At 41.5% G+C, this 24,842-nt stretch overlaps 1 protein-coding gene across 2 annotated transcripts in view; it reads right to left on the bottom strand.

The window, feature by feature from the left end:
* UBE3C (ubiquitin protein ligase E3C) overlaps positions 1-24,842 on the bottom strand; it is a 109,983-nt gene that overhangs the window by 76,946 nt on the left and 8,195 nt on the right. The window contains exons 2-10 of one of the 2 annotated variants that reach the window (XM_069461294.1): positions 24,076-24,129; positions 21,073-21,147; positions 20,471-20,617; positions 17,375-17,490; positions 10,944-11,101; positions 6,992-7,145; positions 6,338-6,558; positions 4,959-5,110; positions 618-805 (exon numbers count right to left, since the gene is read on the bottom strand). In XM_069461294.1, the coding sequence (XP_069317395.1) occupies positions 618-805; positions 4,959-5,110; positions 6,338-6,558; positions 6,992-7,145; positions 10,944-11,101; positions 17,375-17,490; positions 20,471-20,617; positions 21,073-21,147; positions 24,076-24,129 (1,265 nt within the window). Of the gene's footprint in view, positions 1-617; positions 806-4,958; positions 5,111-6,337; positions 6,559-6,991; positions 7,146-10,943; positions 11,102-17,374; positions 17,491-20,470; positions 20,618-21,072; positions 21,148-24,075; positions 24,130-24,842 lie in introns of those variants that run through there. The other variant, XM_069461295.1, reaches the window with a different exon arrangement.

The raw sequence follows: 24,842 nt of genomic DNA, 5'->3' as shown, positions 1-24,842 counted from the left end.
CTACCTGTATTTTGCACTCCATCCAGTTAAATCTTTTTCTATTTAATTCTCGAGAAACCACTAAAGTATTACTCAAAATGGAGGGAAAGAAAATCGTTTGAGATTACTGTCACAGTTACCTAAGATCAGATTAGCCACATTTTAAACTTGTATGTTTTGTTTTGTCCCAACCAAAAGTTTATTTCAAATTTTTGAAGAACAAAAACTTACTTACAAGAACAAGCTGTCAAGGACAATCCAATTAAGAGGTACTATGAAATAAAGCCTAAAAGATATGTAATACATTGGTTCTCTAATGCAGGTGTGAGTCCAACCTTTAGGTGACCACACTCTCACTCCTAAGACAGGGCACAAACAGAAGCCAATCTGATTTGCTGACACATGACATACAAAGTACTTCAGAGCCTCACGGACTAGGAAAAGGACTCAAACAGTGTTAGTTGGTTTAGAAAAGAAAAATAAACTTTCATTTTCTATGAAATGCTTGGACAGAATACTCTACATCATGTTCTATCAGAAAACAGCAGACAAAACTGGTCCCAATGAAGACCACAGGGAATCGCAGGGAGGCAAGCCTAGGTCGCTGTTGGGTACTGTCACCCCCCAGGGAGACTCACCTGACTTTGGGCACCATCATGCGATGCTGCACCATGAGTGTGTGACAGATGGAGGCCATCACGGTGAAGACGTCCTCACTGGCGGAATCCCTCCACACCAGGTTCAACAGGGTGTTGGTCTGCTGTTTGGTATCCAGCTTTTTCAGACATTCCTCTGTTATGTATGGTATGGATAGTCTACCGTCCTCCTAAAACACAGCAGAAAAATTAGCCTAAGTTAATGTTCTACGTGAACTTGCCTCCTCTCTACAAACATACAGAACCACATTTTTCTTCAAGTGAAAATACAAGACGTGCATTATCGAAAATTATCCATGTTGCAATGATCTCATCAACACCTCTGCTAACGCACCTGTTGAGGTACCGTGACACCCCTACAGACCCACAGCCACCACAGGCATCAGTTCTGTGCAGAAGCTGAATACTCAGTCTCTGCCTACTGATATGACAGTATCTTCAGTATTTACATTTCAAAAAAAATCATTTCTTATTTTTTGGAGTGAGCTATACTAAGATAGCATATACAGTAAAACTGTATTATCACCTAATGGCATTTCCATCTTAAATTATTTAAGAGAACACAGTTTAAGCAAAATAAATGGGAATACTAAAGAATTAAAAAAAAAAATCAAAGGATATACATAATAAATCTAAAATTTTGCATCTAAATTTCTCCAGAAGATTGTATCCACTGAATAAAACCTAAGATAAGCTATACAGATTACTCATTTGGGGCATTAACCAAAGACATATACCTATATATATAAGTATATATATTAATAAACATAAAAATATGAATATACATGACATTGGGTATTGCTGACTATACTGTTTGGAAACGTGGACACATTTATGCAATTTAATCTACCAAATAAAACACTTTTAGAGATAAAAGTAATAAATTCCATGTGTCACATTTGAATCTTTAAGATACATTTAATACAAGGTTGTGTTAGAATAAGAGAGTATTATACTACTACTACTATTTTTGTAGTGTACAATTTTAAAATACAGTATATATAAATGCTAAGTGAATAGATTATATAGAAACATAAAGGACAAAAGAGTTTATAAAGGATGAATGTTGACCCTGGAAAAATCTCACATAAATTAGGTTCTACATAATTAAGTATTATAGGCCGGGTGAGATGGCTCACGTCTGTAATCCTAGCACTCTGGGAGGCCGAGGCAGGAGGATCGCTCGAGGTCAGGAGTTTGAGACCAGCCTGAGCAAGAGCGAGACCCCGTCTCTACTAAAAAACAGAAATAAATTATCTGGACAACTAAAAATATTAGCTGGGCATGGTGGCAGGTGCCTGTAGTCCCAGCTACTCAGGAGGCTGAGGCAGAAGGATCGCTTAAGCCCAGGAGTTTGAGGTTGCTGTGAGCTAGGCTGATGCCACGGCACTCTAACCAGGGCAAAAGAGTGAGACTCTGTCTCCAAAAAAAAAAAAAAAAAAAGTATTATAGGACAGAAAAGGCAATATACAAACATAGACATAAAAGACCTAGCCCAGAAATAAAGAATGATTTGGACACAAACCTAGGAGTATCTAGTATCTGGCTCACAATGGGGTCATTAGTTCTCATTTCAAACATGGACAAAACAAAAGGAAGAATACCCAAGACATAGGAAAAAAGAATAAAAAAGAAACATTAAAACAGTTATAAGCAGATCTTGAAACTCTTATGCATTAAAAAAGAAAACAGAGTGACATTTTCTATAGATGTAAATAATAAAATCAATAAATTGATCCCATTTTTTAAATGTTAAAAGTGTAACCATAGCAAGAGAACCTATGCGTTCTTTTTTGTTTCACGAGTCTTCATATTGTTTTCATGTCTGTACCTGCACATCGAGGAAGGACTTTCTGTCATCTCTCTAGCTAACACTCAATAGCCTCACTGTCACATGGGCATGGAAATATATTGTATATAAAAAAATTTCTTAATTTCACAGATTCTCCAGAACATAATCAAGTATTAAAAAATTGGGTCTCCAGGACAGGCACGGTGGCTCACGCTTGAAACCCCAGCACTCTGAGAGGCCAAGACAGGAGGACTGCTTGAGCTTAAGAGTTCGAGACCAGCCGGAGCAAGAGTGAGACCCTGTCTCTATTAAACATAGAAAAATTAGCCAGGCATTGTGGCATGCACCTGTAGTGCCAGCTACTCAGGAGGCTGAGGCAAGAGAATCACCTGAGCCCAGGAGTTTGAGGTTGCAGTGAGCTACGATGATGCCAATACAGTCTACCCAGTGCAACAGAATGAGATTCTGTCTCAAAGAAAAAAAAAATTGGGTTTCCATAGGGCCAGGCATGTTGGCTCATGCCTGTAATCCCAGCACTTTGGGAGGCTAATGCAGGAAGACGGCTTGAGGCCAGAAGTTTGAGATCAGCCTGAGCAAGAGCAAGACCTCCATCTCTACAAAAAAATTTAAAAATCAGCCAGGCATAGTGGTGCAAACCTTTAGTCCCTGCTACTCAGGAGGCTGAAGCAGGAGGATCACTTGAGCCCATGAGTTTGAGCCTACAGTGAGCTATGATTGCAAAACTGCACTCCAGCCTGGGTGACAGAGTAAGACTTTGTCTCTTAAAAAAAAAAAAAAAAAAAAACGAGGAATGAAAGAAAAGGAAAAGAAAGAAAAAAATTAACTTTCTTCTAGAAAAAAAATTTTTTATCTACATTCTATCTACAGAACCCCATGCTTTTTCTGACCACACAACAAAATTCATACTTTTTGGTGTATGGTTTTGAATTTTAGCACATGCAACAGTTTCAGCATTCACAAAGAATTCAGTTACACCGTCTGTAATCAACCCTCCTCCCTGGCCATAACCTTGGCAGTAATGCTTTTCCTTTTCCTATTGTTGTAACTGTTTTCATTCTATGCTAACAAAACTATTTGTATCCAGAAGGTATTGTACTAATACCTCCTTTCACTTAAACATACTATGAAAATTTACTTAGTATTAGACTAAGTATTAATTTGATTTAGTATTAATACGAAATTCCTTAACAATATTTGACAATCTATTATAACTACACCTAAAGCCATTTCCAGTGTTTAAGAGGAAAAAAAAAATCAGTGGCAGATATATCCCTTGAGTAAAACACACAAATTAAGTATGTGAATATAGAATTTTAAAGCTTTTTATTCCTTGAAAATACATAGTAAACTCTTAATAAGAAAGAAAAGGGAGAAGGGGAACTTAAAAATAACAGGCCAGACATGATGGCTCACATCTGTAATCCTAGCACTTTTGGAGGCTGAGGCAGAGGACTGCTTGAGGTCAAGAGTTCAAGACCACGGCCGGGCGCGGTGGCTCACGCCTGTAATCCTAGCACTCTGGGAGGCCGAGGCGGGTGGATCGCTCAAGGTCAGGAGTTCGAGACCAGCCTGAGCAAGAGCGAGACCCCGTCTCTACTAAAAATAGAAAGAAATTATATGGACAACTAAAAATATATATATAGAAAAATTAGCAGGGCATAGTGGCGCATGCCTGTAGTCCCAGCTACTCGGGAGGCTGAGGCAGGAGGATCGCTTGAGCCCAGGAGTTTGAGGTTGCTGTGAGCTAGGCTGACGCCACGGCACTCACTCTAGCCTGGGCAACAAAGTGAGACTCTGTCTCAAAAAAAAAAAAAAAAAAAAAAAAAAAAAAAAAAAGAGTTCAAGACCAGCCTGAATAACAGGGAGACCTTGTCTCTACAAAAAATACAAAAATTAGCTGGGCAAGGTAGTGTGCACCTGTAGTCCCAGCTACTCGGGAGGCTGAGGCAGGAGGATCGCTTGAGCCTGCAGTGAGCTGTGACTGTGCCAGTGCACTCCAGCCCCCACAACAGAGCAAGACTTTATCTCAAAAAAAAAAAAAAAAAAAAAAAGTGACAGTGTACTTAAAAATAATTTAAAAATTAATCATAGTATTTATCCTCTATAAAATTAGCAAAAATTAAGAGAAAACATTACTCTGTGTTAGTGTTCACAAGATAGGGTGATCTTAACCCTTTGATACAATAATTTCACTTCTAGGAAATACTTCCTGAGTAATAATGAAATTAATATACATTATGACCCAGTTTTGCATAAAAATAAACACAAAACTCTGTGTCTCCGTACATACTCCCGCAGGTGAGCAGACACAGGTGTGGAAGAAGGTATCCACAATCACTAGGAAAAGGGCGTGGTGAGGGTGGTGGCCAAGGCTGAATGCTTTACACGCCAGGTTGAGGTCTTCAACGTGTGTAACTACAGGTAAGGGTGGGCAGAGGGCCAGACCAGCCCTCGAAGGCAGACGGAGCTGCCCTGAGAGCAGCCGCAGGGACAGGGCACACAGCGCTTACGGGGCTCGTGGGCTTCTCGGCTTCCTCACTCTCCTCCTCAGAGTCGCTGGCGGAGTCCTGACAGCTGGCGCTGGCCGGCGACACCGGCAGCTGAGGAAGGAAGGTCTGCAGCACTCGCAGATACACCAGCAGGCCTTCCTCAGACAGCGCCCCTGCGTACAGCAATCAGTTTAGACATAGTTTAGTTAAAACGGAAAACCCGGGCATCATTTTTGCCTCATACCCGACAAGGCCCTTCTGACCAGAACTTACTGCAGTATAGTATGAAATGTATTTGGTCTTTGTCCCTGTTTATGCCACAGAGCATTTTTAGAATTTCTTGGAATTTCCTAAAAGAAAGGATTGTCTTTTGTTATTCCCAACCAGCCAGTTTTGATCATATCTGAGTGTCTGCTCCAGCGGTGACTTAGGCGAGGCCCCCTAGACGGCCTCAGGACGGGGCTGGTTACCAGAAAGACCAAGTGCTGAGAGGACTGGAACTTTCAGCCCCACTCACCAACCTCCCAGGGTTGGGGGCACTGGGGACTAAGCTCTGTAAAACTCTTGAATAAGACTCAACCAGTTTGTGGACTGCTGAACACACGGAGGGCCGGGAAGGTGGCGTGCCCAGAGGGCGCGAAGCTCCAGCCAGGCCCGTCCCAGGTACTGCCCTGTGCATTTTGTCATCTTGCTGTTCACGTGTTCCCTGTAAGATCCTTTACAATAAACTGGCACATGTAAGTAAAGTGTCCCTGAGTTCTGTGCAGAGGTTGCAGGAACCTCAATTTTTGCTAGCTGGTCAGAAATACATGTGACAACCTACTGTTCATACTTGCAATTGGCCATCTGACCCCAGGTCCAGGTGGACAGCATCAGAGCCGACTTGCATTATAAGGTATCTAGTTGGTGTCCACTTGGCAAATGTCCATCGTGTGGAGAAAACCCCCCACATACCTGGTCACAGAAGCATGCCATGTTGAACGTGAGAGTAAGAAAAAGTTTGTTTTCTCTTGTATCTCTTTATCCTAATACTTCATGTCCACATGTTGTATTAAAATACACTAGAGGAAGACGCTATCATTCTAGAACAGGCACACTGGAAGCGCAACACCAGTGGGTGGACAGAAACTCTCCCTGAAGAGTTCTCCCATTTAACTCTGTTATCTCTCGTCATCTGTGTGGCCTTTTAAACATGTATCTAAAACAGACTTTTTGCTGCATCTGGAAACCTTCCTCAGGGACACTGCCCAGACCACAGTCCCTCAGCAAAAACCCTCTTCCAAGAGATGCCCACCCCAGAGACCGTGTTTATGTGACACGCACCCCTGTGTGAGCTGCTGACTGATCTGCTAATCCAAGCTACACATGAGTCCAGGTAAAATGTGTTTTGTATTTCATACCCAAATAATTTTCACCAACAGTTAAAACAAAATAGAAAAGCCACGGTGCTCCACGGCTCTTCTCTGAGCACCTCCGCTCTGCCAACAACAGTGCCCGCAGGAAGGGCTCGTAGGGGAAGACGGTCTGTGCGTCTGCTAACGCCGGGACGACGAAATGAAAGATCTGATCTGTGAAAGGCGCCGCCAGAAACTCCCCTGTGAAGGCCGTAAAGACCTGTTGCCTGAAAGAGAAAAATGGAAGCCATTTATAAAATCAAAGCACACTGTTCATCAAATCACTGGTTAAAATAACCTTTCAAAATATCCTTCTAAATAATCTACTATTTTAAATTAACCAAGTTAATCATTTAATATCACCTACATCAACCTAAAGTGAACTTAATTTTATGTCTTCTCCATTAAGATAACTCTATCATGCCTTTGACAGCTACCAGATGGCAGGAAGATAACCAGGTTATCAGAATCCCAAATTTACATTAGGTTGCAGGCAAGACAGAAACAGGGCATTTTTCTATAAACTAAATCCACACTAATACGAGTAAAAATTTGACTTTCAATTTGAGTCTATATTTAAAATAACATCCTATGTAAAAGTTACTGTTAGATACAGATCTTATGAAATGACAAAATGAGTTAAGTGCATTCCATTCTCACCTTGCACCTTCCGGACAGGAGTTGTAAGTAAAGTGCAATGGTTTTAGAACATTCTCTAGCAAAATTTTTGCTATAGGAACTCGAGATAAATCAGAATATTCAATACTCGATGGAAGCTTGCTGTTAATCAACAAATAGAGAGACCTAAAATACCCTAAAAGGAAGAATACATATTTACAATTTAGTATCTGTTCTTATAATACAGAAAAAAGCTCATCAGCATTTAAATGCTTTTTATAAATCTCTACAGGTCCAAATTTCAGGTAATTCTTTAACATTTTATTAATATTAAGGACAACTTTAAACAGCTAAGCAGCATGACTGGCAATAAACCCACACGGCCACGCCTTGCGTCTGCAGCAGTCGGCAGCAGCCAATCCTGCCTCACCTGTGCCCCACTCACACAGAAGCAAACCTAAGAATTATTTCAGTGTATCTTTAAACGGACTTTATTTTTGAAAAATACCATTATCACAGCTAAAATAAACAGTAATTCCTTAATATCACAAATATTTAGTCGGTGTTCAAGTCTCCAATTATCTCGTGTTATAAATTTTATTTAGCTAGTTTGCTTAAATCAGGATTCCCAATAATGCCTGTATATTGTGATCTTTGGATTTATCTCCTAAGTGTCCCTGAAGTATTCAATTAGTTTTGTGGGCTTTTTAAATATCAAGTCGAGGGCTGGCACAGTGGCTCACACCTGTAATCCAAGTTGGGAGGCTGAGGTAGGAGGATCACTTGAGGCCAGGAATTCAAAACCAGCCTAGGCAACAGAGCGAGACCCTGTCTCTCCAAAAAATTTTAAAAATTGACCAGCTGTGGTGGCGCATGCCTATAGTCCCAGCTACGGGAGGCAGAGGCAGGAAGACTGCTTGAGCCCAAGAGTTCAAGATCACACCACTGCACTCCAGCTTGGGTGAGGGAGTGAAACTCTATCTCAAAACGAAAAAAAAAAAAAAAGAGAGAAAAAAGAAAAAGAACAAGAACAAATACACATCATGCTGAACTCATGGAGTTAACCACACTGATGTTTCCAATGCACTGCAGCCGTTACCCTCACTGATCCCCACACCATCCCACCTGTGGGCCTGGCCGGAGCACCAGGTGGCTCTGGACCCTGGAGGTCACCGGGAGCCCTGCTCTCTGATGGGACGAGCCACCCCGCTCCAACCTCCTATCCTGACCCAGACCTGCACTCAGCCTCTTCTCCAGGGACGCTGAAGTTCCTTTTCAAGGAGGTGATAAGTTTGGAGACCACAATCTGGTCAGCAAGGAAATTAATTGATTTAAAGGCAACTTACATGTGAGCAGAAATAACTTTTATGGCATTTATTAAATTTTCTTTTCTATGACTTTGATAGGATTTTTAGGTCTGTGGTGAATATAAACTCTGGTTATCACCAATGATCCAAATCATATATTCTTTTAAGAAATGCTTGTTTGCTTTTTATAAAATAGTAAGAATAACGTTCATGTGTTATTTGTGAGTATCTCATTCTACAGGCGTATTTGGTAAGACACATTAAAAACAATCCATTTGCTTGGCATAGTTTTGGAAAATAGTTCTACACAGCTTTGAACTTAAGATTACTAAACAATGAATACTTAGTCCTCTCATTAGACCTACGCTGTAACCGCCCCAATTCTAACCTAGTATACATTCATTGCTAGTGAAACTCAACATGGAAGCTTGAAAGCTCTTTTCCTATAAAACTGAAAAGACATGAACAACAAATTTTAAAAATACGTTAAGATTGTTTTTAAAAAGTATCACATCATTAATAACATGCATGTTGAACAGACACGCACACAACACAGTGTGACTGGAGCATTAAGTGCTGTTACAAGAGTTAAAAAGCTTCATAGCACATAATGTACAATAAAAAGGCAAATTATAATTACCAAAAACAATCCCAACATTTTGTAGACTAATAATATCAGGAAGCAATTTATCAAAACAACTGAAAAATGGGATACCACAGAAGATGCTAGAAGCAGCCGTTTCAGTGTAAGATTTTCAAGCATTTCCTATTTTTAGACACATTTCAAATTTCAAATAATGCGTATTTCTGGATTATCTTCCTTATAATTTTAGAAAACACGAAAAGTAAAAATTCTCATTGAATGCTTAGGCTTAAATTGATATACATAATACATCAATTAATACATGGATTACTACTACTTTTTTTTTTTTTTTGAGACAGAGTCTCACTCTGTTGCCCAGGCTAGAGTGCTGTGGCGTCAGCCTAGCTCACAGCAACCTCAAACTCCTGGGCTCAAGCGATCCTCCTGCCTCAGCCTCTCGGGTAACTGGGATTACAGGCATGCGCCACCATGCCCGGCTAATTTTTTCTATATATTTTTAGTTGTCCAGCTAATTTCTTTCTTTTTTTTTTTTTTTTTTAGTAGAGACGGGGTCTCGCTCTTGCTCAGGCTGGTCTCAAACTCCTGAGCTCAAATGATCCTCCCACCTCAGCCTCCCAGAGTGCTAGGATTACAGGCCTGAGCCGCTGCGCCTGGCCGGATTACTTCTAATTATCATTAGTTTGTTTTTTAAAAAATTAAATCCCACAAATTTCAATTTACCTTTAATTAATGCAGCAGTTTTCCTAAGTTTTCAACAAAGTAGTTAAAAAAAGTGAACAGGTTGGAATGGATAAAAATTTAACTTTTATAGTTTTAATTCACAAGACTGAATCAGTTAGATTTAACCTATATTATTAATCATTTAAAAAAAACAAAAGCCCATTTATACTTTCATCAGTTAGTATGCCCTTCCCAAACCATCTTAGATCCTTTACGACTGATCACATATATATATTTTAATGCTAACTAATATTTCTGAAGTCCCAGAGCCCTGAAGTATTTGCCTTTTCACTTGCGAGAGGATACTGGGATTGAGAGTTTTTTATTTTAGATTTTATACTACTCACTTCATCACAAAAGTTTTTTAAAAATTTATTTCACAGTTTTTCTCCAAACAGTGTCACTAACGTCCTCGGTAGAATTTCAAATTTACTATGTCTGTGGCCTGTCAGGGACTGGGCCGCAGAGCTCTGACCCTCGCCCTCCCGCCAAAACTGTCTTCCGTGAAACCCGGTCCCTGGTGCTGGGGACCACGGCCTCACGGAACGCAGACACTGTAAGGACAGTATCAACGCATAAAAGCTTTAACACGGAGTTATAAAAAGAAAATTCAAGTAAACTAAATATCCCACTCTACTGACCTATGTGAGAATTTACCATTCTTTTAATAAGAATAATTTAATAAGATTTACTTTTTCTGTTTTTTTGAGGCGGGTTCTCACTCTGCTGACCAGGCTGGAGTGCAGTGGCCCAATCATAACTCACTGCAGCCTCGAATGCCTGGGCTCAGGTGATCCTCCTGCCTCAGCCTCCCAAGTATCTGGGACTACAGGTGCTCCCCACCATGCCCAGATAATTTTCTTACTTTTTGTTAAGACAGAATCTGTTGCCCGGGTCTCGAACTCTTGACCTCAAGGGATCTTCCTGCCTCAGCCTCCCAAAGTGCTGGGGTTAACAGGCATGAGCCACCACACCCGGTGAGTAATAAGACAGGCATTTGTGGTATTATCTTTCCTATCCACTCAGGGTGATGGTGAGGTTATAAGACCCCTTCCTACTGTTACGGATGGCTTCACTGCAGATGCAAATCTTGGATTAAAGTATTGTACTCGAGACAATTTCTAAAAGCATACATTGATTTTCTTCACTTCCAAGCAAAAGAAAATAGTACGTTTCCAAATTTTCGACGTCGGCAGAGCCAAGGACAGATGCTGGAATCCGTGACTCTCTCGGGCGCCCTGCACTTGTGCACAGTGCTTCTGTTACGTGTTGTGATGCTGGGTAAGCTCTAAAAAGCGTGCTGGCTTGTACATACTTCACGTAATAAGGCTACGCCACAGTTCTTACCCCACCTGCTACTTACCATTTTGAATCATGTAGTGCAAAATTTGTTCAATTACTGACACCACGTAACTGGCATCTTGTAAAACAGGCATATAAGTATTCTCAGATGAAAATACCTCAAGCATTCTCATCGGAAGTGCAACATTCAAACTGTCATCATTACAGTTTTGCAGCAACCTGTAAAAATGGAAAAAAAAAAAAAAAGCATTCCCTCAATTACTATGTGGCAAAGGTTACCAAATTTCCCCAAATTAGTCTCAGGCACAATGGTAAGTACCCCACTCTGATCTAGTACTAGACCATCTCTGAAAATAGGCATATCTCAAAGACAGGGCAGTGATCAAACGTTCCGTCAGCCAGTCTGCAAGATCCTTATGACGTGCCGTGCTGGTGCTAGGCTTACAGACATGAGAAACGGACACAAAGAATCAGAGTACAAACAGTGTGAGAAGTATAATCCATGACGGTACCAAGAGAAACTACATCTAATTCAACTGAGGGAGAAATTTCTTAAGTGAACATCACCTCCTTCAAAGATGACTTCAGGCCTCTCCATGCCTACGGCATCCTCCACACAGGACAGACAGGGACAGATGTCTGGTTCTAAGTCATCTGTCATTGTGACTAAAGCCTCCCTTCTGCCTATGACAGGAATTATAGGCAGAAGGGAAGGCTTAGCTGTCACAAAATTAAAGTCTTATTTACAGACCGACATGTGTTTTGTTACAATCAACTTTAGAGGGACACATTTGCGCACACTGATCTGCACCCACTTAGCCTGGGCAGCACGACCAGGACGCAGAGCATGGCTGCCGCTCTCCCCGGCCGTCCCCGCCCACTCCCTCCCGAGCCACTCCCCTCGTGCACCTGTGCGGTCGTCCCCAGCCCTGTTTGCTGTCAGTATAGAGCAGGGTGCACTTTCTGCTCTTTTTACACGTAAGAAGTTATTACATGGTCTGGGCCCAGCGCCCAGACGCTTTCACTCGGCATCTGAGATCCATCCACACGTGTCCAAAGCCCGGTCCTCTGTACTGCTGAGCAGTGTTCCATGCACGGAAACACCACCTTTGGGTCATACATGCACGTGGTGACAGGTGTGTGGGTCGTTGCCAGTCTTTTGCCATTACAAACGAAGCTGTTACGGGCATTCAGGGCCAGCCTCTGCATGGACTGGGCCTCCTTTCTCTTGCGTAATTCCCGGGTGTGGAATCGCTGGGTCACGTGGCAGCGTGTTTTAACTTTGTAAGACACTACCAAACTCACAACAGCAGTACGTGAGAGCCCCGTCTGCTCCACACTTGGAACGGACAGCCTGTAGGACCTAGCCGTGTGGGCGTGTCCACTGCGGTCTGAATTTGTACTCCCCTGATCACTAATGACGACCAGCACTTTTCAAGGGCTACTGGCTATTCAGATGTCTCCTTTTCAAGCGTGTCTGCTCCAGTCTTTTATCCAAGTTTTTAACCAGGTTGTCAGTCTCTGGACAATATGCACAAACTGCCCTCACCCCATCTGAGGCCCTACCCTATAGCCCTGGAGCTACAGCCTGTCCTCTCTTGGAAGCAACGTTTGTTCTCTTCAGCATCAAGATTCTCTCTCGCACCGTGTCATCAGCAAACATGCTACTAGTGTTTCCAAGTTACAGAGACTCTACCTCCCCGCTCCCCTCTGCAGCACAGCAGCACGTGACCGATGACCCCCTCCTCCCATGCTCGAAACCCAACACTGCTCTCTTGGGCCAGCAACGGCGTTACTGAGGCAAAAATCGAGAGGGGTTACTGAGGGTCCCGCCCAGCCCACCCACGGGGTTACACCACCCTGTGCCCACCAGGCTACCCTGCAGCTCTGTAGAGACACAAGTTAACTTGTAGAAAACCCGTAAGTCATACAAATGTTTCCCATCCTGAGCTATGCAAACTATTCCTATTCCTGGCAACGCAAAAGGCTTTTGTCAAAGAGAGAATGTAAGGCTCGGCAAGGGGGATCCTCATGTAAATTAGCTGCATGTCTAACTGGGTCCCTCATTAATTAACAATTAATAAAAAACCTTTGATACATGTTTACTTGAGAGTCTGATTTTACCTTTTGGAAAAGTAGTGTCTAATATCACCAACTCTCCGATTTCATCCTCAGTGCTCTGATCCCACCGGCCGCCCAGCTGGCAGCATCTACGCCAGCCACGTCCCCTCTCTCCTTCCAGGACCTCGGACCCCGTCCTCCTCCTGCCTCCTTGGTCCCTCCTCGCCCCACGGCCTCCTACTGTGCGGAGCTCCTTCAGCGATCCCGCTTTTGCTCTCCCGCACAATCCACCCAACCCCCTCCGGTGTTGCACACCCCAGTCTCAAAACTACTTCATCCTTCCCCTTGCTCACACCCAGCTTGTGTCCATCCTCAACTCTTCCTTATCTGAAGCCCCACAGCCAGTGTGTCAGCAAATCCTGCCCACTCTCCAGAAGCTACCAACTGTGTCACCCTCCGCCATTAGCGTGGTGCCGGCCACCACCGCTTCCGGCTGGATTACCCATCCCTTGCTGATCCCTGTCCCTGCCCTCCCTCCCTGCAGGCCCTTGTCAACACGCCAGCCACGGTGGAGCTGTAAAAACAAAGTGGAGGTGTGGGATGGAGGGGCTTTCTAGATGGAAGATTTAGGAGACATCAAAGGTAACATGGGGTCAAAACAGACTCTTAAAAAAAAAAAAAAAAAGACTAAAGAAAAACAGCTACAAAACACATCGTGAAGACAACAGGGAAAATCTGAAAATAAACTGGGTATTAGACAAAGTGACTAAACTGAGCCATTTCTGAGTGAAAAGGGTGCTGGTACTGGGACCGTCAAAGCAGACTGCTGGTCCCTTGGTGTAAGGGTTTTGGATAGGCCGGCGCCAGAGAAAGACGAGCAGAGTTGAAAGGGATAAGTAAAGAGGCTTTATTGGGGCGCTCCTGGGTGAGGGTAATGGGTCCCAAGAGAGGGGCCCGGGCGAGGTTCTCGGGTCCCAGGGGAGGGAGAGAGGGAGGGAGGGAGACAGAGAGACAGACACCCGAGAAGTTGCATCGCCCAGAAGTCTGAGTGGGTTTATATATGTTTTTAGGGCTGGGGGTAGGGGTTTCTTTGGCGGGAAGATTTATAGAGCAAGGAATTTTCTGTTGCAGTTTTAGGGCAGGTATTAAGAAACAGGAAGGGCCAGTGGTATGTGTGGACTACAGGAACCGAGACTCTTATCAGGGTAACCATCCAGGTGTGGCCGTCCTTTAACCTAGCTGGGCCCTGCAGGCATTGTCCTTGGCAGGTCTCGTGGGCTTCTTTTTCCATCAGAGAGGGGAGGGGTGCCCGCCACCAGCCTTACACCTCGTACCAGCTAATGTATTCTTAAGCAACGGCATGGGTGTGATAATGGTATTACAGTTTGTAGGAGAGTGCCTTCCTCTTCAGAGAGAGATGTGGAAGTATTTGGGGACTGCAGTGTCACTACGTTACTTTGCAACGATTCAGCAAAATACTAGCAATGGTCAACAATGTTAAAAATTCTTGACTCCATGTGGCAGCAAAGAGCATTTAGTATGCCATTTTTCTACTGTTCCATGTTTGAAATTTTACCTAATGGAAACTTTAAAAGAGACAGAGAAGGAAAAAAAGTCAGGTCATGTCACTCTTTGCTCAAAACTTTCCTTTGGCTTTCCTGCCCGCTCAGCATACAGCTCAAGTCGTTAGGGAACGTCCCCATGAGACCTTGAGTATCTGCGCCTTCTCAGCGGCCACCATGCCAGGCCAACTCTGGCCCCGGCTGATAACCGCTTGGCCTAGGTCCCCCCTTGTTCCAAGTGGCCGCAAGGCCTTTCTGACCAGACGATCACAGAAGAGCCACTCCCCCACCGAATCCACAAAAGGAATTTCCTTTTTTTCATCTCAACACTTAACATTTACTTTTTTGTGTAAAAACATTCATACTTCTTTACGTTTATTCTTGGTCTCCCAGACAGGATACAAGCTCAGGAGAGCAAGAACCTCCTGACTCCTCGCAGCCACACTCCAGTGCTGAGAACCACACCCAGCACTTCGTGGGACGCCACAAGCTCTTTCTAACAAACAGAGGAGCTGATGAGCCAACACTTATGTTCCTAATGGACGCTCACGAAAGAAGCAATCCAAGTCATGTAAATACTGGTGAGCTTTCTCAAAATTATCTTTATTTTCAAAATAAATTTACTTAAATAGGTAAGTATCTGTTTACCTTTACAAACATTAGTGTTAAATGACGACGACACAGGGCAGGGACTGCAGGCGGGAGACACTGTTTCTGGCCCAGAGAGGCTACTTACAGGGCTCTCTCTCCTAACACGACCACCAAAAAGAATACTTTATCACACACTCTGTTTTAAAAACTACATAAGGCCTTATTGAGACTAAGGGAAAAGGGCGGAGGGGTCTTCTCCACAAAAGAATGCCAGATAATAAACACTGGAGCAGCAGGAGAATTAGGAGAATCACCATTCCACAAACCACAGCTGATGTCACGACTGATTCAGGCACAGATCATCTACAGATGCTAAAACCCCTGGTGACAGGCTGTACCCACATATGCAAGTATCACCCCGTAGACGAAGAAGAAATGTACTTTTATAATAGAGAGCTATAGTTGGTTCTATCCTAACCAAATAACCAAACTCAGCATCACTCACAATGGGATATACCTCAGTAGGTGTCTCTTGATGTGCTATGACGTGACTTTTGCATTACCTCCTAGGAAGCAATCTTATTAAAAATGTTTAAATTAAATTGAAGCAAGCCTCTGTATCAGTGGCCCTCAACTGAGGACAATTTTGCTTCTGGGGTGACATCTGGCAGTGTTCGGAGAGTCTGGCTGGGAGTGGGGCGAGGCCAGCACCTGAGGGGTACAGGTGAGAGGCGCTCATCAGCCTGCTGCCGTGCAGGGTGGCCCCAAGACAGAGCTCTTCCAAGCTGTCAACAGGACGAGGCTGAGAAACCCTCCCCTAAACCCAACTCCCAGTATTTCAGAGATGCAGAACACAGAGGAATACATGAAATGAACGGTTCTTAAGATGATTAAAACCAAAAACAGATTTTTGAGACAAACAAGGATATCCGAATAGGGAGTGCATATTACATGATATTAGAGAAATCCTCATTTTCTCAGGGGTGGAACTAGCCCTGCGGTCATGTAAGAATGTGCTGTTCCTCGACATGTGGTGAACCGGGTGAGTGTCCTGACGTCTGCGACTTACTTTCCAATGCTTCAGAAAAACAGTACGTGTAGAGAAAGAAAGCGTATGTGGCAAAATGGTAACTTCTGAATCTATCCAAAGGTATTTTTTCAACTTTCCTAGTATTTGAAATTTTTCAAAATTAAAAACTGGAAAAGAAATGAGAAATTCCATTCGGATATATCATCTGTTCAAATTACTTGCCTATGTGACTACCTTCAAAAGTTACCTTAGAGAAAGTGTTCACAAACTGCAACCCATGGGCCAAACCAGCCCTCAGTCTGTTTTTATATAGCTGTTGAGTGAAAAAGTGATTTATTGATTTTAAAGGGTTGTAAGAAAAATGCAAGAATATTTAACAGAGATCACATGCGGCCCGCAAACCCTAAAAATACTTGCTACTTAGCCGTCTACAAAACATGTTTGCAAACTCCTGGCTTTATACAATGAATGTATACACTGTGTTTTCAAAACTAAAAGTTTTTCTATGAAATAAAAGAGCTTAGGAAAGTATGAATTCTTGAGATTTGTGATCATTCTGTTTCTCTCTCACAGGTTCTCTTTTTCTATCTTTACTCCAGGTAAGTATTTTGGAGCACTCAGTCAGTAAGGCCTAGTTCCGACAGCAGTCTCAAATATGCTTTATCATAGGCAGCTCCCGGGAAATTAACTGCAATTGTACTGAAGGCTCAGAATCACGTGAAAATTTTACTATTGTGCAGACATAAGCAATTTATTAGAAACTGGTAAAGATATTATCTTGGTTTGTTATATTCAGGTAATATAGCTCACATCACTTAAGTGTGTTTTTTTGTAGACTGAATCCAAGAAGGTTATGGAAGTAATTTATTTTGAGTTCATACGTAAGAACGCCTGATGAAAGGTATATGCCAAAGAAGTGGCTTTCAAACTGCATTTTGGTAGAAACCCTAAGAATGAATGACCTTCGATTCACTAGGAACCAGGAGATTCCACATTTCAAAAGACAATTCCAGGACATCCTTGAAAGAAAGTGTCATCTGGAAGATAGTTATATCTATGTTTTAATTTCTAAGTCACACTGGCGAGAATCACCTAGAGTGAAAATAGTCATACACAGAATATTTCAAGGTCTTAAAAGAAATTTGTGGAAAAGCCACTGTCTCAGAAAATGAAAACAAAAGGTGTTCTCCTAGACATTCAAATTGGTGAGTATTATATACATAAGATGCTGACTAGGACAGAATTTACCTGCAACACAGGCTCATCAACCTCTTGATTTGAAATAAGCACGTAAGTCTCTCTGATCCATCCAACTGCTTGACAAACAGTGCATTGTGTTTAATTAAGTTCTGATACAGCCATATCTGCAACAGCAAAACACACAAAACTCTCAATCCATTAAAATTTAATTGTTTGCTAATTTATACAATATTCCAAATTTCCTTAAGTGGTAATACACACTTAATCAAACCTAATCAAAATCCAATAAGAAGTAAATCTTTGAAGTCAGGTTTTACTTAGCAATATTTGCATTTCCCATCTTAATAATAATACATCAGGTCTGGGTGTGGTGGCTCATGCTTATAATCCTAGCATTTTGAGAGGCCAAGGCAGGAGGATTGCTTGAGGCCAGGAGTTTGAGACCAGCCTGGGCAACATACTGAGACCCCATCTCTTAAAAAAAAAAAGAAAGGAAAAAAAAAAAAAAACCCGAAAGAAAAAAAAAAAAAACCGAAAGAAAGAAAAAAAAAAAAAAAAAACGAAACGAAAGAAAAAAAAAAACGAAACGAAAGAAAAAAACGAAAGGAAAAAAAACGAAAGGAAAGAAAAAACGAAACAAAAAAAAAAAACGAAACGAAAGAAAAAAAAGACGAAAGAAAAAAAGAAACAAAAAAAAAAACGAAACGAAAGAAAAAAAAAAAAAACAAAACTAGCCGGGCATGGTGGTGTATGCCTGTAGTCCCAGCTACTCAGGAGGCTGAGGCAGGAGGATCAAATGAATTCAGGAGTTTGAAGTTGCAGTGAGCTGTGGTGACGCCACTGCAGTTCAGCCTGGGCAACAAAGTGAGACCCTGTCTCAAAAAAAAAAAAAAAAGATTCCAAGAAAATTAAGCAACTAAAAAGTGAAGCAATTATTAACTCCAGAATAATTACAGACAAATTGTACATGAAAGAAAATATAATCCTAGTATACTATTTGACTTAGCAGAGTACCTTATTTAAAATAAAAAAAGGGAGGTGAGGAAGAAATTGCTGTATATGCTTATTTTCACAGAGAGTACCTTAGAAAAACTATCAAAAGTGGCATCATATATGCTCCCACAGTGGGAATTCGGGAACTTGAAGCCTGGGGCAGAAGACACTTTCCCCTATGTGATTAATTTATTGCTCTCACATCTTTGTTTGCAAATTTAATAGACACTCAAATTTGCTTTTTATATTAACCAGGTTTGATGACATTTAATACTATTTACGGTTTCAGAAGCTGCAATGACCAATTTGCGTTGTATCTGTTTGAGGCCTAGAGGCAAATGTGTCCATTCACCGCCAAGCCTTTCGCTGATGGCTTCTGAAGCAGGCTCGTGCAACCGCACCACACAGAACGGTCACCGGTTCGACCTCACACACGAAAGGCAATGGGAGCTTTGGAGAGACATGCCAATTGACACCCCGCAGCCCCTGCATGTCTGTGCTCCTTGGTGACCTTTTGATCTACAAGATTAGAATATGCGAGGATGGGAACAGCCTGTTCCAGAAAGAAAGCCAGATTATGTGCCGTTGTACGTTTCTAATTTTTTTTTCTCATAAACTTCAAATGGAAAGCCTGGAAAGCACCCGCATTCAAGGCAAGTGCAGAATGCGCACATTAAACTGCTGTTACTGCTGCCAGGCACGATGGCTCACACCTGCAATCCCAGCACTTTGGGAGGCCAAGGCAGGAGGAGCACATGAGGTCAGGAATTCAAGACCAGCCTGGACAACATAGCCAGACGCTGTCAATACAAAAACTTTTAAAAATTAGCCAGGCATGGTGGTGTGCACCCGTAGCTCAGCTACTCAGGAGGCTGAGGCGGGAAGATTGCTTGAGCCCAGGAGTTCGAGGGTGCAATGAGCTATGGTTAGGCCTCTGCACTCCAGCCTGGGTGATGGAGGGAGACTCCATCTCTAAAATAAACAAACTGCTTTTACTGCCTCATTAACTAATTAATAGAAAGTTTTCCCCATGTTTCAGCCTAGCTCAGCTCAGGCAAAAATGCTGGGTTTTAAGGTCACAGATTTGGTAAGCAATAAGGCATTCCTCTGTCCTCTGTACTTAGTTCACGTGAGGATCTTTCTCTTATGTGTGGTCTGTGCCACACAAGACTTGCTTTTCACTGCAAGACAATTTGCGATTTTAAATACAGGTAAACAAAAGTTTCTAAGAATAGATATATATTTAATCTAAAAATTATGTATGAATTTCTTCATATTTCCTGGGAAAATGGGTAGTAACAAATTATATTAAAACAAATTATTCATCTATGCATCTATATTTATTTTCCACCATTAACATACACTATTCCTCATCACTGGTAACAGCAAAAGCCTATAAAATTTGTGGTATTTAAAAATGAGAGGCCGGGCGCGGTGGCTCACGCCTGTAATCCTAGCACTCTGGGAGGCCGAGGTGGGCGGATCGTTTGAGCTCAGGAGTTCGAGACCAGCCTGAGCAAGAGCGAGACCCCACCTCTACTAAAAATAGAAAGAAATTATATGGACAGCTAAAAATATATATAGAAAAAATTAGCCGGGCATGGTGGCGCATGCCTGTAGTCCCAGCTACTCGGGAGGCTGAGACAGGAGGATCGCTTGAGCTCAGGAGTTTGAGGTTGCTGTGAGCTAGGCTGACGCCACAGCACTCACTCTAGCCTGGGCAACAGAGTGAGACTCTGTCTCAAAAAAAAAAAAAAAAAAAAAAGAGAGACCCTATGTTTTACAGACTGCAGACGAACACGATGATGTGTATTTCCGATGCTTCACGCTGACACAAATGTGGTGGCTGCTGAGGCTGGCTCAGGGGTACACAGTAAGTCGGTCAACACAGTCCACTGTTTTTTATATGTGAAATTTCCCATAATAAAAAATGAAAAAGCCTATTGAAAATGTATATTGAGTTTTAACAGGCAAAGCACATTACACAAAGGTGACCTATTACCACTGGCTGAGGAGTAGTTCACAAAGGCTTAGACACAGTGGAGGGGTTACCTGATTTCTTCATCAGATACGTACCATTTCCACTTAAAAAAAATAAAGAATTTGGAAAATATATAAACAAGGACAAGTGAAAATGTAGTTAATACTCACCAAACGTTTTGAGTCTTCATTCTGTCTGTAAAAAAACAGAAGCTGCCTTACCAAAAGGGTAAGGTTGGGACCGTTAGCAATGGGAAAAGTGCCACCGGACTGGGACAGGCTAGCACAGCGATCAAATGCACTTCTTTGGACGGAATACTGAAAGCAAAACAAAAATATGTTATTTAGATACATAATTCTCACATCTAAATATATGCTGAATGTCCCCCTAGGAGCGGTGGAAACTGACAATGAACATGCTGTTGCTGGAGTTACTGGCAACAGGTTTAAAAGAAAGTCTGGCACAGAACGAGAGACCCAGGTGCCCACTGACAGGCTCCTGCCACCTCCTTCCGCTCTGACCTTCGGTTGTCGTTTGGGCCGTGTCTGTATTTTGTTATTTAAAAATTACCTAAAATTTCACTTATTTATAAATCTTAGTGTATTAAATTATTTATTATGAAAAATACTATTATCAACATTAACTTTCACTTAAAAGGTACATAAAAATACACACAAAATGTATGCTGACAGTAACAAGGCCAGATTTAAAGTAAACTCTTGCATGCCCCATCTACTGCTTTCTCATTTTAAAAACAAACAAACTTACTTACTTGCTGTTTTCTATCTCTATAGCCTCGAATAAATGACTGGATAATTACTGCATTTTTCAATCTTCGCCTTTCTTCCTGAATAATGAAGGGAGGAGAGAGGGAGCAATTGGTCAGTATCCGTGAAAATGACATTTTGCTAGTAAAGACTTTCTATTAAAAAAAAAAAAAAAGCTATATAATTCATATACCATAAAATTTATTCTTTAAAGTATACCATCCACTGAATATATTTTTAGAATATTCAGAGTTATACAACCATGACCGTTATCTAATTTTAGAACGAGTTCATTAGCCCCAAACAGAAACCCTACACCCACTAGCAATCACCCTGCATTCCCTGCTCTCACCCCCTGCCCCCAGCAACCACTAATCCACTTTGTGTCTCTATGGATTTGCCTGTTCTCAACAATCCACATAATGGAATCATATAACATGCAGCCTTTTGTATTGGGCTTTTTTCACTTAGTGTGTTTTTTTTCAAGATCCATCCGTGTTACAGCACATGTCAGAACTTCATTCCTTTTTATGGCTGAGAATAATACTCGATTGTATGGATGGATCACATCATATTTATCCATTCATCTGCTGATGGACATTTGGGCTGTTTCCACTTTTAGCAGTTATGAATACGGCTGCTAAGAACACTCACATACAAGTTTGTGAACACAGGTTTTCATTTCTCTTGGGTACATACCTATGAGTGGAATTAACATTTTAAGGAACTGCCAGTTTTCCAAAATGGTATGGTAACACCATTTTACAATCCTACCAGCATAGTGACTTTTCTTTAAACTTAGAGTTTTAAATATTAAAAGAATACAAACAACACAAACATGCATTTTAAAGATCATTTTCTTGTTTTAAAAGAAAACTCCAATTTCCATTGACTTGAGATTCTCTTTAACATTTTCAGTGACCTGGCAAAAATATGTTTCTTCATCATCATCATTTTAAACACTGCAGCTACCACTGTTTGAGGCCTACTATGTGCCAGCCCTGAGAGGCACTTCATATTCAACTGCACAACAATCTTACAGGTGAGCATTACTTCTGATTTAAAGATGCTGAAACTGCTATTGCTGTAAAGATTAAGTAATACCCAAAGACGTACTTGAATTAGAATTCCAACTCAGGTGTGACACTAAAATCTGTACTCTGCCGCACCACATTACATCGTTTCCCGTCTTCTGTGAATGCCGTCTACTACCCGAGACACACATATACTCACCCACACAGTCCTGGGGTTTGAGAACACCATCAGGTCATGGAAGTGTACTTTCTGAGCTTGGAATGGTTACAACAAGAAAACCTGTGAGCTTTAATCTAGTTTTGGAATCTACTCACTAAAGTAATGATTCTAAGAGCACTTAATCAAAAGCTCATAGCTTAGGCAACAGTAAGACCCCATCTCTACAAAAAATAAAAAAATTAGCCAGGCATGGTGGGGCACGCCTATCGTCCTAGCTATGCAGGAGGCCGAGGCGGGAGGATGGCTTGAGTGCAGGAGTTGGAGGCTGCAGAGAGCTATGACTGTGCCACTGCACTCCAGCCTGGGCAACACAGGGAGACCCTCCCTGTCTCTTTAAAAGAAAAAAAGAAAAAAGGAAAAAAAAAGAAAAACCAAAAAACAAACAAACAAACAAACAAAAAAAACCCCTCAATGGATATATTTAACAATTAGATAATGCTAAAGAGATAGTTTGTAAACTAGAAGTTAGGCCAGAAAAAAATATGCAAACTAATGCACAGATATTTGAAAGGATAAATATCCAGAAAAGCGCATATGGACATGTGGGATACAAGGCCAAGGTCAAATATATTTGCAATTTGAGTTCAAGGAGAGGAGGAGAAAGGAGTAAAAGCACTATTGGAAGAGACAACAGCTAAGAATTTTCTCAAGGAAAAAAGAAAAAAAAGATAAAAAGCACCAACCAACAAATTCCTTTCTTGGTGGAATAGTAATTCAATTGAGGAAAGTTTACCACCCAGTGGACATTTTGTAATTTCTGGAGACACTTTTGGTTGCCGCAACCAGAGCGGGGAGTGATGCTGGCATCTATGGGCGGGGGCCATGGCTGCTGCCAAACATCCTCCACTGTACAGGACAGCCCCCCACAGCAAACAACGCTCTGGTCAAAAATGTCAACAGTGCCACGGTTGGGAAATCCTGCCTACAAGTCTTTTCATTTGCTCTTCCTTTAACCAAGAATGTTCTTCTTCCAGCTTCTGCACAAGGCAGCTCCTTTTTCATCCTTCTGGAATTAGTTCCACTCTAACCTCCTCAGAGAGCCCTTCCCGGTTTCTATCATGCCGCCCTACTGCCTTTGCAGCTCTCATCACCGTCCCAGTGTCTTGGTCAGTACTGCTGTTCTGCCACTGAACAGGACGCTCGTCCATCACGTGCTCTGTCTGTACGTCCAGCAAGCAGAACAGTGCCTGGGACATAACCAGTGCTCCACAAATGTGCGATAAAGGCATGCATGAATCCTTAACATGGCAAACATAAAAACTCTCTAGAAAAGCAGGATGTAAGATACTACAATTGCTGACTAATCAACAAAGTAAAACTATTTTAAGAAATCATCACCAGAAAGATGTAAGATAAAGAATAAAACAAGGAATTTCATTAGCTCCTTGCTTTTATCTTCTTCACAAATAGTTAAGATACATGCCTTATCAGTGAGTTTTCTCCTTTTGCCTGGTGAAATATCTACATTATACACTAAGGCTTTCTAGATTTTCTGGAAACCGTATCATAAGCAAGTAAGACAACCAAAAGCCTATATTCCATCTCCACTGCGGAAATTGCCTTTTTAGTTTATCTTTTTCTCTACTGGTTCCAGAGTAAAAGACTTACTGCAAAATTTAAAAAATCCAAAAATGTTTCTAAAGCTAAATACACACACACACACACACACACACAATGTCATACATAATATATATACATATATAAAAAAACTAAAACCAGTGCTTATCTATAGAATTTTACAAAACTGTTTTTACCTCTCTCTTTCTTCTTTCTTCCTGAGTACGATGTAAAAGAGAAGCCTTTTCTTCCTAAATCCAAAAAGAGAAAAAAGAGGTAAAAAAAAAAAAAAAAAGGTTATAATTTCAATTTTAAAACACTATCATACAACAGTTACAGAATGTTCTTACCCTAAATGATTCTAAAGATCATCCAATCAAACTATCTTAGTCAGATGAGAAACCAGAGGCGCAGGTTAAATGGTCCCTCACTCCAAGGTCACAGATCTAATTAAAGTTAGTATTTCAGTAGTTTTCTAAGAATAAAATCCGATTCCTTCACATACACAAATGAGTACAAACAGAAGTGGGGAAATCTGAATAAGACTGGTGCACTGTACTAATGTCAATGTTCTGGTTGTGATGTCACACTCCAATTCCATAAAATACTTACTACTCACAGGGGAAACCGGGCAATGTGAACAAGGGACCTCTCTGTTTTATTCCTAACAGATGCATGCCAGCACACAATTATCTCAATAGAAACTTCAATGAAAACCAATTTCCTTGATGAAAAAAAAATCTTTCATCGTAAGTAAAACTAAATTTTGAACAAAATTACTTGCTTTGTAGAAATTAAAAGAATAAAAGGGAAAGTTGAAAATTTCAAATAAATAAAAAATACTTAAAGACTCCTCTCCTCAAAATTATTCCAGTCTTGGCCTCATGTGGTGGCTCACACCTGTAATCCCAGTACTTTGGGAGGCTGAGGCAGGAGGATCACTTGAGGCCAGGAGTTCGAGACC

Source organism: Eulemur rufifrons, chromosome 29 (assembly GCF_041146395.1).
Source record: "Eulemur rufifrons isolate Redbay chromosome 29, OSU_ERuf_1, whole genome shotgun sequence".
In the NCBI taxonomy this organism is placed as follows: domain Eukaryota; kingdom Metazoa; phylum Chordata; class Mammalia; order Primates; family Lemuridae; genus Eulemur; species Eulemur rufifrons.
The sequence above is the reverse complement of the archived record's forward strand: the minus strand, read 5'-3'. Positions and strand labels throughout refer to the sequence as shown.